This window comes from Pygoscelis adeliae, unplaced genomic scaffold (assembly GCF_000699105.1).
Source record: "Pygoscelis adeliae isolate BGI_AS28 unplaced genomic scaffold, ASM69910v1 Scaffold209, whole genome shotgun sequence".
NCBI lineage: Eukaryota > Metazoa > Chordata > Aves > Sphenisciformes > Spheniscidae > Pygoscelis > Pygoscelis adeliae.
In genome coordinates, this window is record NW_008825538.1 from 3,881,003 (window position 1) to 3,908,138 (window position 27,136).

Below are 27,136 nucleotides of genomic sequence, written 5' to 3' on the forward strand. Positions count from 1 at the left end.
TCAATGCAAAATGTGATTGTAATACAGCATTGCTACTGAGACGTGTTTTGTACGCAAATTGAGACCTTTGCATTTATGGCTCCCAAAACAACTGTAGCACTGCCCCTTTCTGAAAGGGTGTAGTGGTGTTTGGCAGCGGTGTTTGTATGCAAACAACAAAATTAGGATGCTATAAGCGGTGCTTGGTTTCTTAACTGCCATGGTTCTCTCTGTAAACTCATAGAATTTTTTTGAAGCTTGGGAAGGCTGTGGGGAAGGTGCACTCTCAGGTGCTTGTTGCTGCCGGCCTTGCTCATTTGATCACTCTTACGCCATTCCAGCCAGTGGAAGGTGCTTACTGACTTAGATAAGAGTGCAGGATCGAACCCTGAGTAATTTTAAAAAAATGCTGTGCTGGACAGACATATTTTGACTTGATACATCTATCTATCTATCTGTCTATATATACCGACTTGATCAAGAAAGGAACAATTTGAAGTAAACAGAACTGACAAAAGTCACCCTGAAGTAAACTGTTGCAAATGAAATGAAAACTGACTTTATTTCAGGTATATAAACAAATTAAACAAAACCATTGAGCATACTAAGTACTGAGTTGGACTCAGAAAGGATGTGGTTAATTAAATTCTCTGTGTTTCCTTGTTCCTTTTTGCACATCCAGGATGAGTGAAGCAACCATTTGGGGACAACTGGAATTTATTTTGCTCAGAGGCAGGGAAGACTCTGATAGCATTCATTTATTGCATTCCTTATTAATCCCCTTCTGTGTCTCTCACTCTCCACTTCTTTGGTTCCTTCTCCATCTTTCACATCTCTTGAAGCCTTCCCTTTTTTTGTTTTGAAAGGCTTCATGAAAAGTGCATCTGTTGTAGGATCTCTGCATACAATTCTGTAGCAGGAAATTCTTACCCTTGGAAATGATTAAAAGCATGCTGTTTGCAGAGCACTCTTCTTTGACAGTTTATACAGCAGAGGAGATTGGCCGTGTCATTCTGTGCTGCAGGATGATTCCAGGAGTATGTTAGTGCCATTAGGCAATAAAAAGTTTTATATACATTGAGCAGTCTTTCACAAGCAAGCATTTCTGTCAAATTACAACAGAACCTCAGTCCTAGAGTGGGAAAGACTAATTTGCAAAGAAATAAAAACCTGCTTTGAACAAAGCAAAGCCAGTGAAGCTTTAACTTTACCCTTTTAATTCAAGCTGTAAAACTTTAAGGATTTGATTCAAACTGCTGGAAAATATGTGCTTTATCTGGAGTGTGTTTCCTCATAAACGTTGCCAGTACCACGGCCAGATCTCATGATGGCCCTTGGCACGTTGTTGCAATGATTTCCTGATAGCAGGATCCTCTGATACCTAGTCTGACTGTATATTGTACCTGACAGTACAGGCTAGTTCAAATGGGTCATATCGCCATATAAAATAAAAGGAGGTGGAGCAGAAAAGAGAACGTGGAAGATCATCCCTAGATAAAAGCCTTCCCTTAGCCCTGCTGGTTTTAAAAGTTCTTGTGACGGAGCTCTTGGCAAGGGAACAGAAGAGTGTGAACAACTTTGCAGTGGAGAGCAGAGAGGGTTAAGCACTGACATCAAAGGGAATGAGTAGGGCTGAAAACCTCCATTGCGGAGGATCAGGCTGCACCCTTCCATGGTTGGCTGATCAAAGGGAGTGCTGCTTCCAGAGGTTGGTAAGGCAGGAAAAACCCTTGCCCGTATCACTTCTTTCAGGGCAAAACCAGCAGGCTGGTATGGGTAGGCTTTGCATGGCGTTTCCTTGTTTGCTTTAATCTTTGGTTAATGGCAGCAGCCTATGAGAAGTTGATGTGCCACCCTGCATTTTCCTTTCCAAAATCAGAATTGAAACATGCTGATAGAAACTCGTGGGAGCTTACGAACAGTAAGCAGTGAGATTGCTTCTCGTTAGCTAATGATCAGTGACTTGGCCATCTGTAAGGGAGCACTGTGTGCTCCTGCTGGGTTCACAATGTTTGTTGGAGGGGACCTGCTGCTGTGCACAGAAACTTCCCTTGTGCTGGCAGCCTCCTGGTCCTGCTGCGTGCCAGGCAAAATTTCCTGCACACCCTCTTTGGTGTTTGCTGTTGAAGTTGCTGACCACGTTGTTGGAGCTTCTGAAGAGGTCAGCAGTAGATTCAGACTGATGAGGCAGGTTTGCTTAACCGCAGGGAAATTAGGGAGTTGATTTGAGATGTGGGCTCTGGTTTTGAGGATGGGATCAGGGTAGTGTAGTACTTGGACACTTTGATTCAGGGATCCTAAATACCCTGAGCATACCGTGTAGATTTTTTTCCTGTCTGGAGTCTTAATAATTGCTCAAACAAAATGGTTTTGACCAAGATCAAACAATAGTGTTTCACAGTAACTGATGTAGTTGCAATCATTAGACTTCAAGCTTATGAAGGATGCAAAGACCTGGCAACATGTACATATTTTTAGAATCATGTCCTGGCCTTGTGTCTGTAATGAGTATATTCTTGATCACAAGGAGGTCAGGAGTGATTCAGTATTCCTGACATGATAACCAAGAATCACAGTCTTCTCTGGGAAACAGAGTAAGTTAACAGTCATTGGATGTCCTCTGAACTTTTTTTGATTCAGAAAAAGTTATGATAATTTTTTTCTTTCTTTTTTACAGCAATGCTGAGTGACAATAACTCTGTGAAGCCGAAAAGTGATTGTTCACCTCCTGTGCAATGGTGTAAGGTGGCTGCACATGAAGATGAGAAGACCAAGCTGGTTTTTAAAAGGTACTCGCAAGTAAGTGTCATTGTCACAGCAATATAGAGGTCAGCTGCTCTCCTTCTAGCCTGGGCAGTTACAAAAAGGATGCAAAAATCAAGGGGTGAGATTGCCACAGGAACTGAATGGAGGGTTAGGCACACAGCTTTCCCTGGGGCAAGAGAAAGCTTTCTCCCCAGTTTGAGGGCCTAGGCTCTCTCTTAGTAGTACCTGTTTTTCCAAGCCAATGTGAGACCCCAGTATTTCACTCACAAGTATTTCCAATCCTTTTTGTATCCAGATAAATACCAATGTTGAGGCTTTTGTACAGTCTAATAATTGAAGAAATTGAAGGGCAGTGGATGTTTAGTGCATATTTTGGGGAGGTGTCCCCTCATAGTTAATTTGTTTATGAAGACTTCTGCAATGCTACATCACAAAATCTTCATTACTCTGTTGTTTGTAGTTTAACATCAAATTGGAATTAATGATGTGTGTGTGCTAGCGTACATCCAGAACCATCTTTTAAAGCAAAAAAGCTCACTACTGCGATGCCTCTCTGCCACATGAATTTTTGGGTCTCAAAGCTTAAAAAACCCAAAGCCAAACTGTTATATCCACTGGTGTTTTGAGCACCTGAATGGTGCAGCCCCAGCTGAATCTAGAGATACTTGACAAACCTCTGCGGAGGAAAACCAGTCTCATTCATCTGCTGTGAATCCCCTGTTTCTGCCAGTCAGCCGATTTCCAGGGGTTGCAGCCTAACATGCTAACAAAGGTTTTAGACCACCCATCAGTGCAAAATTTAATTTAGTTAAATAGGATGTGAGAGCTGTGCTGCTTTTCCAGTGGCCACCTTATTTGCAGTGCATATGGTAAATTAAGTGCCAGGATTACATCTTATAGCCCATATGGTACAAGCTTTTTTTAAAAAAAAAATCGTGGAAACCTGTATTAACTTCACCTGAAAGAGTTTCAGGAAGCACTGAACACTTGGTAGGTTGTATATTTTTTTTTTTAAAGACATTTAAACAAATGTTGAGTCTTAGGAAATCATAGGAAATGAAATTCAGTAATAAAGCCCAAACTACACACTCGAGCAACAACCACAACTCTAACCAAATAATGATGTAATTTTTGCAAGTTGGTTTAGACATGAAATGAGCCAACTGAATGTTTGGAGATCAGCAGTGAGATTCCTTAGGAATGAGAAGTGAGTAGATAAAAAATATGGATAGTCTATATTACTCAGTTTTAAAGGTTTTTTTTTTCTTCTGTGTGTTTTTGGGATGTAAATAATTAAATTAGGCTTCTCAAGATAAACCTGAGCATCTAAATTCTGCATTCTAGCCTGCCAGTGAGTTGAAAATTTTGCCTGTGAGTGATGGCCATTGGCCCAAAATCTTGCAATTTGAAGTTCCATCCCTTTTTTAACCTGCATGAAAATACATATTTCAAAATAAAGTTGACCTTTAAAGTAGGAAAACAAAAGTCACTTTTGGTTTCTTTATGTGAGGAGAGCTGTTTGACCCATCAGAGATGCATTTAAAGTGTATGATGCAGGCATAGAACTGCATAAATCAGTGTCAATATGCAACATTTTCCTTATCAAAGCATCTATATATGTTCGTACTTCCCTGCAGTTAACTCTGAAGATTTGTGATAGACTTACAGTGAACAAAGCGGTAGGTTTTTCTTGGTTTGAATCAAATGCAAGTATTTACCTGAAGTTCTTCAACTGCCTTAAATTTGTTTAAAAATACTCATTTCACAATTGAGGGATTGCTGGAAAAAAGATGATTTTTTTTTTTCTCTCTCCTACCCCTACACCCTCCTGTTTGTTTTTAGACTTCTTGCACTGTTTGTGGTTGGAGGGTGCTTCCTTTATATCCTCAAATTACGTTTTGGCCCTGAAGAATGTGACAGAACAAAAATGCCGTATGTGGACCTCGATCGTGTAAGGGTTGGTATTTTTTGGTGTTTTTTTTTACTTGGCTTTAAAAAAAGTTATTAATTGACAATATGAGAGTTATAAGGGTCTGTAGTAAAGAACTAGAATGCTGAAATTATCCCGTGAGGGGAAATACATTTTGCTTTGTTTCATGCCATAGAACTTCTGGGTTTTCTTCTTGTGGAGTGACAATAGAAGTGCATAGAGAAACTGGATTTTTAGGGGTAAAATGAGATAACTGTGACTGTTAAGAATAACATTTGAAATGGACATGTCATCGTACTATTGTGTCAGTGCAGATGACACTGGTGATCAGAAAATTGATGCAAGTGAAAAGTAACATATTTAAAAAAGAAAGCCCCAAACGTTGGCTTAGAGTTAGAATCATAGAATCATTAAGGTTGGAAAAGACCTCTAAGATCATTGAGTCCAGCCGTCAACCCAACACCACCATGCCCATTAAACCATGTCCCTAAGCACCTCATCTACACATCTTTTAAATCCCTCCAGGGATGGTGACTCAACCACTTCCCTGGGCAGCCTCTTCCAATGTTTAACCACTCTTTTGGTAAAGAAATTTTTCCTCATGTCCAATCTGAACCTCCCCTGGCGCAACTTGAGGCCATTTCCTCTCCTCCTATCACTTGTTACTTGGGAGAAGAGACCGACCCCCACCTCGCTACAACCTCCTTTCAGGTAGTTGTAGAGAGCAATGAGGTATCCCCTCAGCCTCCTTTTCTCCAGGCTAAACAACCCCAGTTCCCTCAGCCGCTCCTCATCAGACTTGTTCTCCAGACCCTTCACCAGCCTCGTTGCCCTTCTCTGGACACGCTCTAACACCTCAACATCCTTCTTGTAGTGAGGGGCCCAAAACTGAACACAGTATTCGAGGTGCAGCCTCACCAGTGCCGAGTACAGGGGCACAATCACTTCCCTGCTCCTGCTGGCCACACTATTTCTGATACAGGCCAGGATGCCATTGGCCTTCTTGGCCATCTGGGCACACTGCCAGCTCATGTTGTTACATTTCTGTCTTTGAATGTCTCAACGCTAAGACAAACTTATGGCAGAAGCCCTGGTTTAAGGTAGTTTCATCTTAGCATCACTGCATGTTCATTTTTCCCCGCCTCTCACCTTCTTCAGTGCACATTTTTCCCCCTCTGAGCCTCTTTGCCTCCCCTTTTCTTTTCATTTGACTTATTTCTTTTCTCAATAACATATTCTTGCTTCCAAACAGCCACCATCTTAAGCCAAGCAAACCTAAAGACTGCATGAACTGTGTTTATTGCTGTCTCATGATTAATTTTGTGTTAGATGCAGGATGAGGAAATAGCATTACTGCTCTTTGTCTAGTTAGGTGGTAGCTGATTGCAAACTGTTTGGAGCAGTTGTCAAGTGATTTGCATTAGTTTTTACTGGTAGGATGCATCACTATCAGCCTTAAAAAGGAGGCTCTTCCAAAGATGCACTGACTCTTGCATGAAGTTGCTCAGTCGTGCTTTGCCCAGGAAGAAGTGTGATGTTTATGCCCAGACTTGCAGAGACCTTTGTAATGGTGGCAGAGGCAGTTCTGTAGAACATTTGTGTTTAAAAATAAAATAAACCCAGCAGAACTTTCCCCCCCTTGTGCACCCAGATACACACTTCCCTTTCCTTAACGGTACAGAAGGGGAACTGAGTTAGCACCAGATTTGAGTCTTCACTCTCTGACCCCGTGTTTGCTCATGTTTTTTATTATGACAGTGGAGGAAGGATCAGTAGAGTTGTATTGCGGAAGAGAACATGCAAAAAGATGTTATTTTAACTGATAAAAATAACACCTTTGCTATTTCTCTTCTTCCTTATATCAGAAACCAGCTTGCCGCTACAGATTTCTAAAAAATGTACATGAATTTTTTTAGTTGTTTTATTTAATGAGACGGATCAATATGTACTTTTATCTGACAGCTTAATCTTTTTATGCAATATGGAACTGTAGTCTTTTAGTTTGGTGACTAGTCTTTGAAAGAAGACCTGAAACACCTCCACCTTGCATTCCTTTTGAAGTTGTGTTTTAGTCATTAGCAATAGCACTTTAGCAATACTTCTGGAAGAATTGTTGCTTCATTTTGATTGGTAAGGAAGTTCAGCCTGCCATTTCACAGAACTTTTACCCAGTGGATGTGTGTCTGGTAAAATCCTAATGCAGACAGAACTCAGGTCATGCAATTGAACAGCGGAGTAGAATTCCACTTGCTGGCTTGCTGCTGAATCAGATGGGTAGAAGTATGTCTAGATCTTTTAATCTGTTTTTGTAAGAAACGGTACAAATGTTCTCAGACGGCTCATTTTCGCTTAGCTCTCTTAGTAGCCTAATTTATTCTTTAGAAAAGCTCCTATCCAGTTTTCAGTGATTGGACGGAGAGACATTCCTTTGCAGGTTTTCACCCTGCACTGGTTAGTAACTGTGTTTGAGTGAATGCTTTAAAACATCTTGTATTTCCATGTTTAAGCTCTCTTTATAAGCCCCTGTGTTTGCTAAACTGCCAGTGGTCAGCTGGTGGGTTGCATTAAGAGGGCTTTGTATGTTCCTGAAGCTAGCTTTCCTGACTGAAATCATGTATGTTTTGTTTTAGAGAGCACAACAGTATGCCAGCGCTGCATTGCAGGAACAGTGCCGGCCTTCTTACGTGAAGAAAGAAATGGGGAAGTTATTTGCGGAGAAATACAGCATGGACATATCTCCCTTCGTAAGAAAAAATATAAATGAAGATGAAGCCTTATTTAAATATGAACCTCCTTTTGGATTTCACAAGTTCTTTGATAAGCTTAAAAACCTCCTTGAACTCTTACCTGAGCATGATTTGCCAGAAGATTTGAAGTCAAAACACTGTAAGCGTTGTGTTGTTGTTGGCAGTGGTGGAATTCTTCATGGTTCAGAGCTGGGTCACTTATTGAATCAGTTTGATATTGTTATAAGGTACGTATTTTCCATTTAAGGATTCCAACTACTTCAAGTTTACTTAATGAGCCAACTTTGTTTTTTAAGGGGAAAGTATCTCCAACATTTATGCAACTTAAAAGACTATTTCTGAAAGTGCTTTTGAGAAACTTACTTGTGACTTGATGGAACTTGAAGTCTTAAGAGCAAAATAAATTGTCATGTTCACAAGACAGTAATTCAGTGTAACTATTTGTGGACTTCAGATACAAAAAACATGGGCAGAAATGAGGTAGAAACCAGTGAAATAATAGACAAGTAGACAATCCTGGTTTTATCCATTCATACGTTTAAGCTTTCAGAGGTAGGCTTTAGGACTTACCTCTGCCTTTTTCCCCTTGGTTAGTTGGCATGCTTATTTGAAGGATTTTTTTATAACAGCTATTTCAAACACAATAAAAATGAATTGATGTTTCAGTACACAGTTTGCTTACACACTGTATAACATGCTCATCTTCCCTTATCTTTACAAGATCAGTGCATGTTTTCCATGATTACCCATGTTTTCTAATGTCTGAATTAAATGAATACGTGCTCTGTATTCGTGCCTTCTGAACATTACTGTTTGAACTCTCCTTCTTTGTATTTTGAATCATGTAAAGTCACAAATAAATTTAATACAAGCATTTTCCCAAGTCGCTTTGTAAACTAAGACTTGCTCCTCTTAAAAAGGGAAGACTTGATACAGTGAGTCAATATCTCTTACACAAAGGTAAACAAACCTGTTAGCATGTGGAGGAGCAGAGAACTTAATTAACTGTTCTCTGAAATTAAGGCTGGCAGCATGAAGGTGACTATTCTGTTGATGCAGAAAAGTTTGCAGGACTTACACTGTTCTGCAGAACTGATGGAGCTGGATGATGCTGTTCTTGTTGGCAGCGTGCTAGCATCTGAAATTTTTGGTGAGCTGAAATGATGTAAACCCACAGGATGCATTCCATTGCATTGAAGGGATAATTTGAATGCCTTTCTGTGTGTAATACTTGTGTGTGTGTGTGTATATGTGTGTGTGTGTATGCATATAAAGATAACGTAGGCAACTTCCTGTGTGTTTTCTTTCCCTTCCTCTTTTAAGCCTCTCCAACTTGGCACAAGGCAATGAACATGAAATTCTGCAATGCTGTTTTAAGTTGCTTTTCTATTCCAGCTTTTCTTTTTGAAGTTTTGCACTTGTGCCAGTTAATCCAGAAATAGAATTGGCTTCCTCTCAAAGATAAGGGATCGATGGTTTGTGAGGTGAGGAACGTGGAGATACTGCACTCCACTCTGTTAAAAATCTGTGGGCCAAATACAAGTTCTTTGCTTAGTGTCTGATGCTTTAATGAGATTGTAACCCATGCTTATTAAATACAGTTTCTCTCCGTTGTGGTTTTTTTTTTTGTTAGGTTGAATGATGCACCGGTTCAAGGATACACAGATCATGTCGGTAACAAAACTACTATACGGATGACTTACCCCGAAGGAGCCCCTCTTTCTGAAAACGAGTATCCTCCTGCTAGCTTGTTTGTGGCTGTTTTGTTTAAAAGTGTTGATTTCAATTGGCTTCAAGCAATGGTAAAAAACGAAACCTTGGTATGTAGTGTGGCAGTGTTATGTACTTGTGATTTTTGTTTGTTTGTTCTTTTCTAATGCTTAAGAAGCTATCTGCTACTTCCTGTTTTATTATACTGAGAATCTCTTATTTAACTTTGTGGGTTTTTTAGCTATGTCTCCGGGTTACAGTTGGTACCAGCATTCGTGTGGAAGCCCTGTGCTGACAGTAACAACCTGTTAACCTTGTGGATTCTGGTGGATGTGTTGACTGATTAAACACAAAGTGCAGTCAAATACTCAGAATAAACAACTTTTCTCCTTGCTATCGTCTCTGCAATTCCACATACTTAGAAGGTTTTTCCTCTTTTGGGTCAGTCACTTGAGCTGTATGCTGGTATTCCTGAACCCACCTTAGCTATAAACTGTTTTCTGAATTTTTCAGAATCACTGATGAATTCTATAACTCGTGTACTGTCTGCCATACACTTTGCAGTCTCAGAGTTTGCCTTTGCTGAACTATTTTTTTCTTTCTCTTAGCCTCTGTGGGTGCGACTCTTCTTTTGGAAGGAAGTTGCTGAGAAAATTCCTTCTACATCAAAGCAGTTTCGCATTCTGAATCCAGTCATCATCAAAGAGACAGCTTTGGACATTTTACAGTTCCCTGAACCTCGATCAAAATTCTGGGGTTGGGATAAGGTAAGAAGTTTCCTTTTAGGAGAACAAGACTATAAAATACAAAGTAAAATAAGAAACTGGAATAAGTTTTGGGCTCTTCCTGCAATATAGTTCCTCTGTGCAATTTCAGAGCTGGTCTCAAGTAATAGGGAAACTAATGTGCTCTCAAAAGACTTTTGTATTTTCTTGTGTAAAACTGAAGTAGGATTTCAGCTCACCTTTTTAGATGAGGTATTATGCTGACATGAAATGGCCTGTTTTACAAAGCATTCAGATGCAGAGAGACATAAATTCATTTGAGTACAGTGTGTCCACTCACGCATCGTTGTGACTGGTGTTAACATATTCAAAACACGCATTTGATGCATGTTGAGTGTGTTAAGAGCAACCCTGTTAAGTCAAACCAGCAATCAGCTATAGGCAGATGTATCTCTAGCTGCAGGGAAAGCAGAGAGAGTATGGAAACCAGGCCAGTGTAAAGCAGCCCTCCAGCTGTTGGAATTGCTATGTATGCCAACGTGCCAATAGCAACTGATGGGTATATCCTCCCTCTGTGTCCTTTGGTCCAGCAACAGTATGGAGTGATGAATTGCCCAGTTTAATTATACACTGCATTTTTGTTATTTTAATTATTTGTTTGAGAAATTGGATGCCACTAGTTCTCTTGAACTATGAAAAATACTGAATAACCATCATCTTTTTTACCTTTTGTGTGAAAGCATTTAATGGTAGAGTTATTGCACAAATGTTTGAAGGATCTTCTCACATTTACTCATAAAAATAATGTACTGTACCAAGCTACGTAATGTTTTAGTTGTATCGCAGTATACTCGCCTTCTTCATGGGTTATTCACTGACAAGTCATATTATGAACAATACTGTTAGCCTGTTGCTCAAGACTGAAGTAAGTGTACATCAAGAAATGTCAAGTTTAACTCTATGTCAGGAGTTGTTTGAGTGTTTGGAGTGCGGGTTCACTTGTAGTTTAACCACATAGTAATAGGACGTCTTGCCTTCAGAAAAAAATTTTAGAGTTGACAGCCAAAAGTAGGCAGTAGGAGACTTTCACCTGAATCAGATCTTTTGTCATTTCCATTTCTTAAGACCCAGATAAATGTTTCTAACTAGTTGATTTGCAGCAGAGTTCAGCTACTAAAGAAGTGGCATTAATATTTGCCTATTTACAGGCAAATACTCAAGTTGTATTAGTATTTGGCCCTGAAGTTTTTAGTTTGACTTGATCGTTTAATTTATTTTTAGTTTTGGTTGTAATTGATTTTAGTTTTAATTGATTGTTTAATTGATTTCAGTTTTAAGTGAGGAGAGGGAATAGACAAAGCCATTACGTTTTGTAAAGTGTTTATAAAACTGGCAAAGGCTTCTTTTTTCCCCCCTTTTTAGAATGTACCTACAATTGGGGTCACAGCAGTTGTTCTGGCCACACATTTATGTGATGAAGTGAGCTTAGCAGGATTTGGATATGACCTCGATCAGCCCAGCACACCTTTGCACTATTACAACAACCTCTGCATGGCTGCCATGAACAGACAAACTATGCACAATGTGACAAGCGAAAAAAAATTCCTGCAAAAACTGATCAAAGAAAAAGTTGTCAAAGACCTCACTGGTGGGATACATTGTGAATTCTGCGGCAAAGACAGCTAGTGATTGAAGCGCGGCATGGTTTGGATTTGTTACATTTCCAGAGGTTCAGCTGGAACAACCTTTTCACTGTCTTAAGTAGTTCTTTAAAGTGTGTGTAGAATGGACATGGAATCTCTGCTGCCTTTTTTAATGTCAAGTTCAATTTGTTGGACTTTTAAAATTATTTTGATGTCAGATTTTACTTTGCACATTTTTGTGGATAACTATGTAAATACAACTTGGAGTTGAAAGAGATCCATTTGAAATATTTAATGTTTTAAGTTGTCTGAAGAAAAGCAGAGTTTTTGTTTTCAGATGTATATGGTACGCACAACGCTAGCCTGAATTGTCTAACAGCATACAAGAGTTATTTTCCACTGAACTACTGTCTTTGTTGGTCCAGTTCTTGGTGTATGACTCCTTTTCATGCATGCCATGAAAAGAAAGGCGTATGCTTCTCAAGTCTTTAATTTCTTGCAACTTGAGCATTGTGTTTCCCCCTCAAATATTTATGTTCTTTTGGTTTTGTGCTAATATTTTTTGGGGGGTGGAGGAGGAATGTGGGAGTGGAGGTGAAGGAAGAGGAACTGTTGTGGCAACAACTGAATAGTAAGTACTTTGACATCCACGATTGATATTAAAATCATTGATGCAGTAATGTATTGGATTAGAATCCTGCTTTATCATGAGGCATGTTTGGGCCCAGGGCCCACTATAAGAGCATTTAGCCAGTAGGAGACTTTCACCTGAATCAGATCTTTTGTCATTTCCATTTCTTAAGACCCAGATAAATGTTTCTAACTAGTTGATTTGCAGCAGAGTTCAGCTACTAAAGAAGTGGCATTAATATTTGCCTATTTACAGGCAAATACTCAAGTTGTATTAGTATTTGGCCCTGAAGTTTTTAGTTTGACTTGATCGTTTAATTTATTTTTAGTTTTGGTTGTAATTGATTTTAGTTTTAATTGATTGTTTAATTGATTTCAGTTTTAAGTGAGGAGAGGGAATAGACAAAGCCATTACGTTTTGTAAAGTGTTTATAAAACTGGCAAAGGCTTCTTTTTTCCCCCCTTTTTAGAATGTACCTACAATTGGGGTCACAGCAGTTGTTCTGGCCACACATTTATGTGATGAAGTGAGCTTAGCAGGATTTGGATATGACCTCGATCAGCCCAGCACACCTTTGCACTATTACAACAACCTCTGCATGGCTGCCATGAACAGACAAACTATGCACAATGTGACAAGCGAAAAAAAATTCCTGCAAAAACTGATCAAAGAAAAAGTTGTCAAAGACCTCACTGGTGGGATACATTGTGAATTCTGCGGCAAAGACAGCTAGTGATTGAAGCGCGGCATGGTTTGGATTTGTTACATTTCCAGAGGTTCAGCTGGAACAACCTTTTCACTGTCTTAAGTAGTTCTTTAAAGTGTGTGTAGAATGGACATGGAATCTCTGCTGCCTTTTTTAATGTCAAGTTCAATTTGTTGGACTTTTAAAATTATTTTGATGTCAGATTTTACTTTGCACATTTTTGTGGATAACTATGTAAATACAACTTGGAGTTGAAAGAGATCCATTTGAAATATTTAATGTTTTAAGTTGTCTGAAGAAAAGCAGAGTTTTTGTTTTCAGATGTATATGGTACGCACAACGCTAGCCTGAATTGTCTAACAGCATACAAGAGTTATTTTTATGTCAGGAGTTGTTTGAGTGTTTGGAGTGCGGGTTCACTTGTAGTTTAACCACATAGTAATAGGACGTCTTGCCTTCAGAAAAAAATTTTAGAGTTGACAGCCAAAAGTAGGCAGTAGGAGACTTTCACCTGAATCAGATCTTTTGTCATTTCCATTTCTTAAGACCCAGATAAATGTTTCTAACTAGTTGATTTGCAGCAGAGTTCAGCTACTAAAGAAGTGGCATTAATATTTGCCTATTTACAGGCAAATACTCAAGTTGTATTAGTATTTGGCCCTGAAGTTTTTAGTTTGACTTGATCGTTTAATTTATTTTTAGTTTTGGTTGTAATTGATTTTAGTTTTAATTGATTGTTTAATTGATTTCAGTTTTAAGTGAGGAGAGGGAATAGACAAAGCCATTACGTTTTGTAAAGTGTTTATAAAACTGGCAAAGGCTTCTTTTTTCCCCCCTTTTTAGAATGTACCTACAATTGGGGTCACAGCAGTTGTTCTGGCCACACATTTATGTGATGAAGTGAGCTTAGCAGGATTTGGATATGACCTCGATCAGCCCAGCACACCTTTGCACTATTACAACAACCTCTGCATGGCTGCCATGAACAGACAAACTATGCACAATGTGACAAGCGAAAAAAAATTCCTGCAAAAACTGATCAAAGAAAAAGTTGTCAAAGACCTCACTGGTGGGATACATTGTGAATTCTGCGGCAAAGACAGCTAGTGATTGAAGCGCGGCATGGTTTGGATTTGTTACATTTCCAGAGGTTCAGCTGGAACAACCTTTTCACTGTCTTAAGTAGTTCTTTAAAGTGTGTGTAGAATGGACATGGAATCTCTGCTGCCTTTTTTAATGTCAAGTTCAATTTGTTGGACTTTTAAAATTATTTTGATGTCAGATTTTACTTTGCACATTTTTGTGGATAACTATGTAAATACAACTTGGAGTTGAAAGAGATCCATTTGAAATATTTAATGTTTTAAGTTGTCTGAAGAAAAGCAGAGTTTTTGTTTTCAGATGTATATGGTACGCACAACGCTAGCCTGAATTGTCTAACAGCATACAAGAGTTATTTTCCACTGAACTACTGTCTTTGTTGGTCCAGTTCTTGGTGTATGACTCCTTTTCATGCATGCCATGAAAAGAAAGGCGTATGCTTCTCAAGTCTTTAATTTCTTGCAACTTGAGCATTGTGTTTCCCCCTCAAATATTTATGTTCTTTTGGTTTTGTGCTAATATTTTTTGGGGGGTGGAGGAGGAATGTGGGAGTGGAGGTGAAGGAAGAGGAACTGTTGTGGCAACAACTGAATAGTAAGTACTTTGACATCCACGATTGATATTAAAATCATTGATGCAGTAATGTATTGGATTAGAATCCTGCTTTATCATGAGGCATGTTTGGGCCCAGGGCCCACTATAAGAGCATTTAGCCAGTAGGAGACTTTCACCTGAATCAGATCTTTTGTCATTTCCATTTCTTAAGACCCAGATAAATGTTTCTAACTAGTTGATTTGCAGCAGAGTTCAGCTACTGAAGAAGTGGCATTAATATAAAACCTGCCCCCCCCCTTTTTTTTTTTAGTGACTTGAGAATTGCTGCTTTTATAAAACACTGGTTTGTATAAATCTTCCATTTAGCAATAATAGAATCTATGACTAGGCTAAAATTTCTACTGGTTTACTTTATGATCCTTTAGTAATTAATTACAGGTATCATAACCTTAATAGTTTACAATGATGATAACCCTTACAAACTCTAGTGTTGACTGTTTAATTGAAGGGAGAGGTAGAGCTGTTGGTTTTCCCGGATCAGCTTTTAAGTCAGCTGTTGGGTGAGTGTGTATAACTTAAGAAGAAAATCACTTTGAGAAAGTAGTATGATCTAGTAGCAAGCTAGATAACTGCTGAAAGCAGCATACTTAAAAAAATAAAGCTATAAATATATGTTCTTGTGACTGGAAATCAGTGCATTGCAAAGAAACTAGACAGTGCAGATCCGCAAGCAGGTTTTGATGTTCATTTTCGTTTTGTTACTAGTAGAGTAGCAGGTATGACTGTTTGCACTGAGTAGTGTTGTTAATCTACAGTATGTGAAAAATGCTTTGGGAATGAAAGCTTGTTAGCAAATCGATCAAAAGTTGGTCTAGAAACATTGTTCGTAGTCATGGACTCTCCACATGGTGAACGTTCCCACTTTTTTTTTTGTTATGGGCTAAGATATGAATGTAGTTGTAGTTTTAGATTTTCAAAATACTAATGTGGGAAAGCAAGATTAGGGTGGTTGTTTTTTTATTTTTTTGTGGGTGTGTTTTGTTTGTTTTCCTTTTTCCCATGGAGAGAAGTTTTCATGAATGATAACGTTAGAATGCGGGAGCAGCAGACTGATTCTGGCCATTATACTAAAAGGCAACAAAATGACGTCAGATCGTAAAGCATAACTCTGAAGAAAGTTGTGGACCTCATCTTTCATAAGTCCCATGTACCTACGTGTCCTTGAAAGCCAGTTGTGGATGGTGAGCAAATTTGAAAATCAGATTCTTGTCTCTGGCACTGTTTGTGTTTATAGCAATAATATTAATCTAACTTCTCCTCCTCCCTGAAACACATTAATTTTTGTACTAGCAATAAATTTCTAGTCTGTTTTTCTCGTAAGTATAATAATTATAGTGTTTAATTTAAAAATATTTCATGTGTGAAGAGTTTTATACAGATAGTCTTTTGGTTAATATATTAAAATGCGTTAATTATTTTCTCCTGGTATTTAAACTGGAAGCAAAGTACCTTAATTTCTATTTGGTATTAGTGAAATTTTGGAAGATTCCGAATGTGTGTGTTGGGAGGACATCCTGAATACACCGAAAGTACGTGTTTCAGAGCACTCGGTCCCTCACCAGTTTGCTTTACTCAGTAACTTAAAAATAATCAATTGATTAACGTAAACGCCAAGAGCTTTTTGGAGATGCTGTATTTACTGTCAAATTCTCAAATTATGTTGATGTAAGATTAGATTGTTTTCCCACCAGTTTTATGGCTTGTGATTAAAACATTGTTCTCCATGGTAGTGTATACTGCATTGAGTATGCCTGCACAGACTCAACCATCCGTGAAATGGCAGCAAAGTTCAGGTTGCAAAAAGCAATAAACTGATGAAACCACTTTCTACTTACGTATTTGTCTTGCAGTTTGCAATTTGTTCTGCCTCCCTTATTAAGGATTTTATGTCTTACTGGTCCAATTGAAAGTCTCGATGCAATCCCAGGTGCTCAACAGGAGGGGAGTTAGTGGCCGAGGGTAACTCTTTCTCCTTTCATTTATGCCTTTTCATTACCTGTCAGTGGAGTTATATCTCTCTGGTGCCTGGAAGAGAGAATCCATCTCAATGCTGACTAATGTGGATGAGAATATTTCAGACTGGGTTATAGCACTGGCGTTAAATTCAAGGGCATGTCTCCTTCAAGGGTGGAGACAGACTGTAGCTACTGGTCTGCGCTTCAGTCTTGCTGGAGGTAAGATAAGAACAAAAGCTGTGTGTGTATCCGTGCTGCTGTGTCCCAGATCTTATGCTTTGCAAAGAATCTGCATCATCCCTTGTAGATATGCCTTAATGGTGTTTAAAAAGTCAACAAAGGATGTGGGAGCTGCGATAAAGCCATTGTGTTCCACATCAGAATTTCTCTTTAACTCTCCTTTCTGCGTGGGAGCTATCACGGTTATGTATGTGTCTGACCCGTTCTGATGCTGAATTTTTTTCATGGTTCCTGTACAGGGAACATAACTTCAACTTTGTCTTCCCTTGAAATTAGAGTGGTTGTTAAATACTTGCATTATGTGTTACGCCTTAGTCTTTCAGGTGAGATAAGTAGAAATTCTCTGTTAGGACTGAACAATTTCGAACTGTTTTGAAGACTTAGATAATTTGTGAAGCTTTTTTTTATTCTTTCAATACATTCAGATTTTTATGGCTACTTAGGGAATAGCAAAAGAGATGAATGGCATACTTATTTTGGCTAGATCCGATTTGTTCAAACAAATGGGAACTTTGAATTGCCAAGTGTGACTTTATGGTGCTGTTTTTCAAGTGTTTATGGGAGTTCTGCACCCAGCTGGTTTATTTTCAGCTGGAGACAAACTGATGTTGCCTTGGAAAAGTACTGTGGGTAAGGTTACGATTTGTTTCTTATGATGCCACGATCATGTGCCAAAGTTGCAGGAGGAGACACATAGAGCTGCTTGGGTGCAGAGTGGGAAAGTGCCAAAACAGGTGGTTGGGGACCATGGCCAGTGACTGGTTGGCATTGGAACTGGATATGCAGCACTCAGGGTCGTCTGTTGAGATGCCGATAAGGAACTGAAGAGCAGTTCAGCCTCTTCAGCGGGTGGATGTGTGGTGTGCTGATAGCTTCAGCTCTCGTGCTGCAGTTGGAACTCCAGCAGGAGATGGGAGGGGATCAGAGGAGGCAGCTGTGTAGCATGAGTGTGATCTCTTTGCCTGTTGCCAAGGGTAGATGAAGGAAGAGCTCATGCACCTCCATTAGACTAGCACGGATGTGATGCTGTGACTTCCTTCCTCCAGCCTGCCAGCAGCAAGGTTTTATACAAATACTTGATTTTGCCAGCACCTGGATCTTGCCCTCTGAAATTTCTGTTGCTGGGAAGGCTCTTGCCTTTCCTAACTTCAAACGTACCGAAGGTGATGGTATTCCACATACCTCTTTTATTATTAAATAAATCCAGGCTATACATGCTGACAAACTAACCTTTGTTGCTGTCATCTACAATGAAGGCTCTCTGTTTCCTGGGAAAGAACAACCTTGCCCGTGTGTTATAAACAAAAAGCCCAGCAAAATCCTGCCTGTTGGGGTTGAGATAATGACCAACTCCAGCAAAACAGGAGAATATGATGATATTTAAAAATGCTACTGCTGAAAAGCTGGGCGCTGTTAAAGAAACCATTGCCTGAAGTGACATATGACCAGATCCAAATATGAATTAAAGGATGAAGGGGTGTGAAGAGGGACAGCCGAGCCCCACTCTGAAATGCAACCCCTTTGTTCTGCAGCCAACTAACTGGAAATTTTTACCTTCTTGCAGCAGCACTGGTCTTGATCTGAAAGTTCCCGATGCCCTAGGAGTTATGTTAGGTTTGAGCGGTTTGGCATCAGCCTCACCCCATGACTCACGAGATGTTGGAAGGTAGGCGACCCACTCTTCAAGTCCCTGAGGGGCTTGGTCACACCACACCTAAAATTCCCTCTATGTCTAGTCACCTTTCAGAGGCACACAAAAAGCGCTTTTCTTGCTACAAGCAGAGTCTCTCCTGTGTTCTCTGCCTCCATGGCCATTTTCTTTATTTTCCCTAAAACAACCCTGTGAGCAGGGACTGAAGCACCCACCCACGTGCCCACATATGGTGTGAATCACTGACCTGGGTACTGAGTGTCTGCATTTCAGCATGTCCCCAGCCAAAGGGGGGGTGTGTCACAAGGTGAGCGCTCTTACTGTTTGACCAAAACTTGCCACATTTTATATGTATATAATCCTCCCCACTGTCCCTGGGAAGGAGCCGCAGTGGCTCATAGCTCTGTGCTGGTCTGTGTATCACTGGTGATGCACCTGTACATTGCCGTGCGGGAATCCTGCTCAAGCTCTTACCTTTATTCCATGCTCCTCTCTGTATAAAGCTTATTGCACCCATGCGCTAAAAGCAACAAGACTCTTTAATTAAAAAAGAATACAGTAAGATGCCTTCCTTGAAGTGTGACAAGGGATCTTTTGGTGGGGACCTGGTAAGTGTTCCTCGCAAGCTGAAGTTCAAACTTTCACATGTGACTGACTCTCGCAAGGTCCTGAGACCATCAGTGGCAGCTCTGATGGTCAAGGTAGGAGGCAGGCATTAAATCAACTGCGCTACGACAGCTTCTGTGGTTTATATTGATATGCAAGGCCAGGAATTACCAGAACTGGGTTTTCAGGCCAGGGAGTGGAGAGGCAGGACCCATAGATTTTGTTAATCTCTGCAGCTACTTGCCTGTTCCAGCTGATTTACCCTTTTCTTGCCCAAGCACTTGCTCATCACCTCTTTGTGGTTTAACAAAAAAACCCCGTGATTGAATCTTGATTGAAATTCTCATACCTGTTAACACTTGCATTTTCCAGCCTGTGGAATTAGAGCTGTTCATGCTTGGAGGGTTGAGCAGGGCTGAATGAATGTAGGTGGTTTACCTCCCTTTGGGGTCACCTTGCCTGGTCATCTGTTTTCATAGCCTGCCTCTCTTGTGCTTGGGCCAAAACCAACTTGTTTCCAAGCTCCTACATGTGCCTTTGAGGTGAACAAAGCCTTCTTGTTCAGTGCAGCCACTCCTGCTCCCTCCTCGTGGGCAGCGAGGAGCCTTGGCCTTTGGAAGGAGGTGCTTCCAGTTGCACGGGATGGCTTCGGCAGCGGTCGGGCACTGGAGCTGCTTGTTGGAAGGGGCTGCCAAGGGTCAACAGGAACATGATGGGCAAGTCGCAGAAAAACAAACTTTTTTCCCCCCATCTTTCTGATGAAGGAAAAGTAGAAATACAAGCAGGCGCTGCAGTGCTAAGCATTGCACACTGCCTTCTCAGCAGTCTTTGCTTTCCTGCTGTAGCTAAAATAATTATTCTGTAGCTCAAGGAAGTCTTGAGCCCCAGCTTGGGCCTTTAGTATGTAAGCCATTCCTGAGAGTGAAGCAGAAACAAGATTCCTTGCAAATTTCTCCTTTTCTCCAGCCTGTTTCTACCTGATCTCAGCTTAAAAAAAAAAAAGCACATTTTGCACAAGGTGGAGTTATTTCCCCACCACCTCAGGCTGAGTTAAGGATGAGAGGATGTGAGGACCTGGTGGAGCTGATAGAGAAGCTGCAAAGGAGTTTTTCCTCTGCAAGAGCTGGATTGTTGCTCATAATTTTTTCCCTTGCATCCCTTTTGGTTCTGCCTCCTTTATGTTTGGCTGGTATTTTAGGCTGTTTTACTCCTTTCTCTGCCACCTTATGTACTCCTGTGTACATAAGGAGTACAGCACTGGGCTGCAAAGTCTCTCTGGCCTCTTCTTGAGGCTGACCAGCTGGAGAATTTCAGGTGGAAATGGTTTGTGCCCAAGGGATGACAAGTCATTTGCTGTGGAGTTAAGAGGCTGCGGCAGAGAAACCTGAGAAGAGGACTTGGGGAAACAAGGGAGATACGGTGGGGAGGAGGTTTGGGACAAGCAGGCCCTGGAGGGGAATGAAACCAGGACCTTGGCGTTGGGCTGGAGAAGGCAGGAATATACATGCATCTTGTTTGAACACCCAAGTGCAGCCTTAGGAATGCCTCTGCAGCAGGGCAGCAGCTGCCAGGATTGACCCTCTATAGCACCGCATGCCTGGGTGTTTCATGCTGCTGTAACATAAATGCCCACAAAATCTCTCAGCAAATTTTTTGGCCAACTTCTCCTTTCTGCTGAGGAGAGCAGATGCTCGTGAGAAGCAGCTGGTGACATTTTTCAGGGCTTAGTGTTGCTGTACCTGCAGGAAAAGATCAGGACATGGGTCCGGGGCAGTTTTGTGAACCCTCTGTGCTGCTCTGTCAGGGAAAGAAGTTTGCAGGTTATTGTAGTTGGCTGTATCATGCGTGCCTCTTTTATGCAAAATCTTCAAAAAGGAAGAAGGGTTGGTTTGTTCTAGCAGTTGAATATCAAGATCACTATGAGCATTTTCAGTTTTATGGCTGGGTAGAGAGGTCTGGGGTTAATATTAAGCAAGTTCTTTCCTGTTTACAGAGGCAGTTAATCAGGACAGATCACGGCTTAGCTCAAAACTCCAGGAGGTTTTCCTCTGTGTGGTCACGAGAGTCTGAAGCCCGTCACTGTTTCTCCTGTCTGGTTTTATCGGGCTTGATTTCTAAGCCTACTTTTCCTCCCAGATGGGCTGTCCCTCATGTCACCAGCCAGCAATTTGTGCCGGCTTGTCCCCAGGTCTGGCCACTGCTCAGAAGTGGATGGATGAAAGTCAGTTTGTAGCTCTGCAGCTCAGGGAGGCACTTGGGGGCGTCCTGGCCTGGAACCTCCTGCTGCAAAGGGACAGTCCCAGCCATTGCCTATAGTGGCTCACACTCAGGCTGCATTAGAAATGTCAATGACTTGATACCTGGGTACCAAAAGAGATGTCCCCATGCCCGACAGCAGATCTGGAGGCTCACAGGTAAGATGCTGAATTTTATGCTGTGGTATAAAAGCAAATGTAGTGAAGTGGTCCATGAAAGCAGCACCAAGGAGGTCTCTCTGTGGTCAGTAAATGCAGCTTGGGCTTTTCTTCCAGCTGAGCCTCAGGGAGGCATTTCACATTTGTAGAAGGACTGGGAATGAGAAGCGGGCGTGTAGCCCCATCTAGTGCTTTGGCGTGAATCGTGCTGCTTAGCCGGGATGTGCACAGGCTGTGGCCGAGGTTCTCCAACTGCAGTGCACCGTTTCGAAGGATCAAAACAGGAAAAATCCTTAACCGCTAATGCAACACGTGTGGGCTGGGTGCTGGAAGGTGAGCCTGAAGTGAAGGCTATGGAAATGAACTGTTTTCTTTGCTCAACCCACAAGTGGACCTCAAGATAAGGACTTTTATCCTATGGCTGAGTATTAAATACAGTCAGCTGTTGGCCCAACCACCGTGCAGCAAAGGGTGCAACCCAAGGTGGCAAATATCAACCTAGACCCAGGCCCGGCACTCTTCAAGAGGAGCAAAGTGGTTTTTTTATTCAGATAATGTTTTCTTGGATTGTAAATTCAGTTTCTTTCATCTGTGTAGGTGTGAATGTAGAAAAACCTGTATCTAATAATATTTCTAGATTCCCTTTCCTCAGAGTCAAAATCTCCATCAATGGTCTGAGAGCTGGACCAGGGCGGGGATATCTGAGAGCTGCTAAAGGACCTGGGTGTCCAACTCTGCACGTGTGTGTCCCTTGCCTGGGACAAATTGGCCCAAATCGGGCAGCCAAAGAAGAGCCGGGAGTGCAGGGTAGGTGCAAGATGGGTTGTAGAGCTCTTAAATAGGAGGGGTATAAAGTGACAACCAAGGGATGGGATAACAGGGCTTTCTCCCTACCTTGTAGCGGGTTTGTGTGAGATGTTTGGTAGGTCATCTGGTGATGAGCCCCTTTCTCTACAGAAATGTTTCTGTGGGTGGTGGCTGTTGGTGTGGAGCATGTTCTCACAGCAAGCAAGGTGCGGACCAAGGGCATGGCTGTAGCAAAGCCATTTGAAGAGGTGGGACATGCTACATGGGCTGGAAGGAGGAAAGCTGGTGTCCCCATTCCTACTCACTGTGTCCCTACCCTGTGTCCCCACAGACACAAGTGTGTGTCCTCTGAGCAGAGCATTGCACTCGACTTTAGTGCTGGTGGCACTCAGGTGGCCAGAATACAGCACTAGTCCTGGATCTACTGCCCGCACCTGGAGAAAAATAATTGTGGGTCTTCACACTCTGCATGGAGGTATTTAGGTTTGTCCCTCCTTTATTTGTTTTTCTTCCTCTGGTGGCTGCAGGGAAAATGGGTGGGAGAGACCACTTAGTGATTCGAGATGTTTGTATTTTATTCCCTGCTCCCCAGTGTTTAAGAGCATTTGGGAAAAGGGAATTTTTCTTATTCCCTCAGCCCAGTCCAGCATCCTGAGGCCTGGAAGGGGCAGGCTGGGGAGTGTTTGCAGGTTGCATGGACAGGGAAAGTCACTGCTCGGCTGTGACACTGCTGCTCCGCGCACCAGTAAATGCAGAAGGAAAAGCTTGCTTTGTGTTTGAGGTTGGTGAAGACGGAAGTGTGGATCTTGCCTGCCAAGGGAGAATCAGACCTCTTCAGAACAGTCCAAAAAATACCACTGCTGTTACCAGAAACCTTGAATCTCTGAGGGTCCAACACGGTATTTTGGAGATAAGTCAAGATCTCTGCCACCTCCTGCCCTGATGCTGCTTTGTGCTGCTTCTGAAAAACCACCTCATGGTCTCGATTGGCCAGATTTGGTGGTCCTTCCCCACACGTGGAGGAGTCCCCTTGCTTTCCTCCATAAGCTCAAGCCTCTCCCCTGCTCTGGGAACTGTGGTGTTAGGCACCGAGTCACGGATCAGCAGAGACGCTGTGGCACTGAGCTGCCTCCGTACCACCTTACAGGGCCTTTTGGAAGGCAGATGCCCCAGGTACAGCCCAGCATGGGGCCCTTCCCCGGGCTCAGGAAGGAGCTCTCCTTTGTGTGTAGTGTAATGGCTACAAAACTCATTCTGCACTCCTGAGCCCTGCAGAAATGACCTCAAAAGGGGGCTCAGCCCTTTGGCTGCCAACCTGAAGCTCTGGCTATGGCTGGAGGCAGAACTGTGGGCTGCCCAGACGATCCGTTCTCTGAGGATTCACAAAGCACTGGGGTTTGGTATCCTTTGAAGGAATCTCCCCTGTATTTTATTCCCTTCCAGCAGGAAGAAGGCACTTGAGACAGAGGTTTTATGATGCATCTTCGTTTCTCTGGATATGGGATTGCATGGGCAGGATTACTGATGCCTCCTGCTCCAGTCTCCATGGACATACAGGATGTTGCTCACAATTCCCAGAGGTTTGTAGGCAGCCAGGAAATTGGCAGCAATTCCCATTTATCTGCATGGGAAAGTGTGGGCAGCCATAATGGACAGGACAACAGTGATGCGTGCAAAATCCTCAGCATCCCTGGCTTTAACCCAGGACGTTGGGCATCGTGCTCAAGTTTGTTCCTCCCTTTGAAGCATGTAGTTGATGAGCCAGAGCTCGTTTGATGGTGGCTAACATTGCAGCTCATCTCAGTGCTGATGCTTCTCTGCGTGAGATGGTTTCAGTAGATTGCTTATGCTACAGGCAAATGGGGAGGAGGTCAGGACTGAGCCCTGAGCCCATGAGTTTGTAGTGATGAGTCAGTCTTGATCTGTCACGGATGCGTCTCCTGTGTTGGGTATTCACAATGAGTGCTTCTTCAAGAGAAGACTTGAAACCAATAGTGTTTCCTAGTTCTCTGCTGTGAAGTTGCCACAGAGGTCATTTAGGACCTCATCCGAAGCCCCCTAAAATGTAGAGGCTCATTGGCTTCAAAAGGCTTTGGACCAAGTCTGTGAGGAGCTGACTTTACAGAGCAGTAAAATGCTCCCAACGCATGGTGGCTCCACACAGGTGTAGTGCCACAGGAGGGAAGGTATCATGCAGAAACCAAGTGGTTACATGACTTTTGGAGGTACACCTTCTCACTTGTTAGGGATTCATTAGCACCAAGGTGAAAGGTACTAGGTGTTTGCCTGCTGAATTCACCCAGATCCTTCTGTATTTGGTAGCGCAGGGAGACTCCAAGATGGTCTTTTCAGGAGTGTGAAGGTATAGACAGTAGCTGCCTTCCTATTTTCCCTCTTATTTTCAGTCCTAGCTCTTTGCGTTCAGAAACGTGGAGCACATTTAAGGAAAACAGCGTGTTGAAGGAAAACTATTCTGTGATTCTATGAAAAGCAGGACTTCTGCCAGCCTGAACGGTATGTGCATATACTCTAGAAATCTTGTATAGAGGTTTGTGGAAGGAACAGTCTCCAGCTCTAGAGGGAGCATTGCTACATATGTTGTGGGTTGCTCCATTTCACAGGGAGTTGGACTAATTCATGGAGGTCTGTCCAGCCTGGCTCAGTCCTCTATGCCACCAGAGAGACTTGGAAGACAAGAAAAATCCTGAGACCTCCGAAAACATGGCTGATCAGGATACACGAACAGAGACCAGCTAATCCAGAGAAGACAATGCAAAGGGTCATTGACAGAGGGAGTGATTCCCTTCTTCCCTCTGCATCATCCCAGGAAAAGGACAAGCTGTAATGGACGCAAATAGCATCCTGGGAGGTTCAGGTTCAGCAAAAAGATTTTTCTAACATGAGATTAGAGAAGCATTGGCATGGATTGTGCCGGGAGGTCTTCCAGCACTGGAAAGTTTGAAGACTGCATTGGATGAGCTCCAGCCACGACTGTTTCAGCTGTAGCTGATCCCACCGTGGGCAGGGGATGGATTTAGCTGCCCCAGAGGGAGGAAGGGAGTGTTCTTTCTAGCCTCTCTATTTCTGCCCTTTCGGCTCGATGCGTGATATTAGACACTGATGCTGGGGTTGCGGTTACTCGCTCTTCCTCCTGAAGCATTTTTAGCTCTACTTATAGGACATGTTGTGAAAAAGTAAAGCCCAGCCATAAAACTGGGGACAGACTTTCCCCTGTAGCTAAAGATGATGCTGGGGGCAGAGGGGAGGGAATTGCAAGCACTTGATTCAGAAGGAGCTGTGTGCTGAACCCCACCATGGCCAAAATTAGAGCATTTCTTGGACCAATTTAAAATTTAGAATCCTGGAAAAAGCACCTTATCAGCTTGCAGAAGCTGTTATTTAGTTGGAGATGTGTCTTTAGGTATGTTTGAGCACCGGGGCTTGGACCTACCTCTCTTCTTGAGTGGTGATTGGGAATGTCAGCTTAGGAGAGGAGATCTGGGGACAAAAGAGGTTCCACATTGTGCAGAAATAAAGGGGAGGCTCAAAAACTGCAGGAAACCTGCTCTCTGCACTTCCCTTTAGTTTCTCTCTCCTCCTGTGAAAATAATGTGTGAAACCTGGAGAAGCCAGCTGGAGCTGAGGGATGCAATGGACCCTGACGCTGTAAAACACTTCCCCACTAAATCCTGCCTGCAGCCTGTCCAGGGAGGATTTGCTCCGTGGCTCATTGCACTCTCAGCTGGCCTTTTGCTTCAGCTGCTCCTCACACCTGCAGCGGTGGTGGCAACAGGAGGAGCTACCATGTGAAACCTGCAGCACAGATGAGGTGGGGTGACACGGGGAGGGGGGGGATATGTTTTGGTCTGTATACAACATCTGGTCTGTATACAATGTCTGGTCTGGCTTCATCATTGCACATGAAGCCACTGAAGCGAGATGGGGGTGGGTTTTTTGCAGGCACAGATCTGCGTAAAGCTGGGAGCCACATTGATTGATGCCACAACAGGGTGTGAACTCACCCATCGATATCAACTGCAGCCACTTCTGCCATGTCTGATGTCCTTGGAGAATCTTTTCCTTGTGTTTGAAGGACCTCAGCTTTTTCTCTACTTTAAGTTTTCTATTGCTGTGTTATTTCCACATTTATTTTGGGAGAGGAGAAGAGAGGAGAAACATAATCGGTTAAAACACTGGCCTGGAAAACTGAAGTTTTTCCCAGGCTCTGCTTATCTCTAACCCTCAGCCCAATCCTTGACTATAAAGGGATTGTATGCATACCACTCCTGTTCTTGTTTTGGGATACACTTGCAAGCGTGACCCCATATTATTTGTTCTTGGTGTACATGCTTGCCCGTAGCTAGTCTTGTGAGCTTGTTGTGACTGTTATTAGGGGATGTAGCCTGTTCCTGATCTAGCATGTGTGACAGTCAAGTCTCCTCTCCTGTTCTGCACTGGTTTGCTTGTTGCTGGTGACAGCTGTGGTGGGTTATGGCAGTGCAATGACATCTTTGGGGCCCTTGCTCCAGCTGACATTGCTTGGAGGTCTCATCCTTTTTAACCCTGAGTTGTTTCCTGAGTGTATGTGGGCCAGAGAGGGAGAATCCCTCCACTCTCCTTCCAAACAGCGCTTCCCAGATCAGAGCTTTGCTGTCATTTCTCTCTGCACTCCACAAAAGACAAAGCTGCCATAAAATGATCACACCTGGTAGTACAACCACCTCCTGATGTACCTGTGAAGAGATCCTGATGTTTGACCCAGCAGCTGGCTATCATCAACATGCAGAGCTCCAAATAAAATACATTCCTGTGCAGCTTTCGAACCTTTGACAGAGATGTTTCCCAGTGTAAAGCTGCCATGAAAAGTGTAAGCTAAGAACATAGCATTTGTTAACCAGCGGTGCTAGGAA

The 27,136-nt window shown here is 42.3% G+C and overlaps 1 protein-coding gene across 2 annotated transcripts; it reads left to right on the forward strand.

Moving 5' to 3' along the window:
- The first annotated feature begins 2,653 nt into the window (after nucleotides 1-2,653).
- Nucleotides 2,654-11,842, forward strand: ST3GAL5 (ST3 beta-galactoside alpha-2,3-sialyltransferase 5). Of its 2 annotated transcripts, none has more exons than XM_009331887.1 (6): nucleotides 2,654-2,778; nucleotides 4,588-4,702; nucleotides 7,306-7,649; nucleotides 9,056-9,242; nucleotides 9,741-9,899; nucleotides 11,280-11,842. In XM_009331887.1, exons 1-6 carry the CDS (start codon nucleotides 2,735-2,737, stop codon nucleotides 11,541-11,543), a joined length of 1,113 nt encoding a protein of 370 aa, XP_009330162.1. In that variant the 5' UTR covers nucleotides 2,654-2,734; the 3' UTR covers nucleotides 11,544-11,842. The 2 variants fall into 2 exon arrangements, with proteins under 2 accessions (XP_009330162.1, XP_009330163.1); XM_009331888.1 differs by having other exon boundaries at nucleotides 2,661-2,778; nucleotides 4,588-4,696.
- The last annotated feature ends 15,294 nt before the right edge of the window (nucleotides 11,843-27,136 follow it).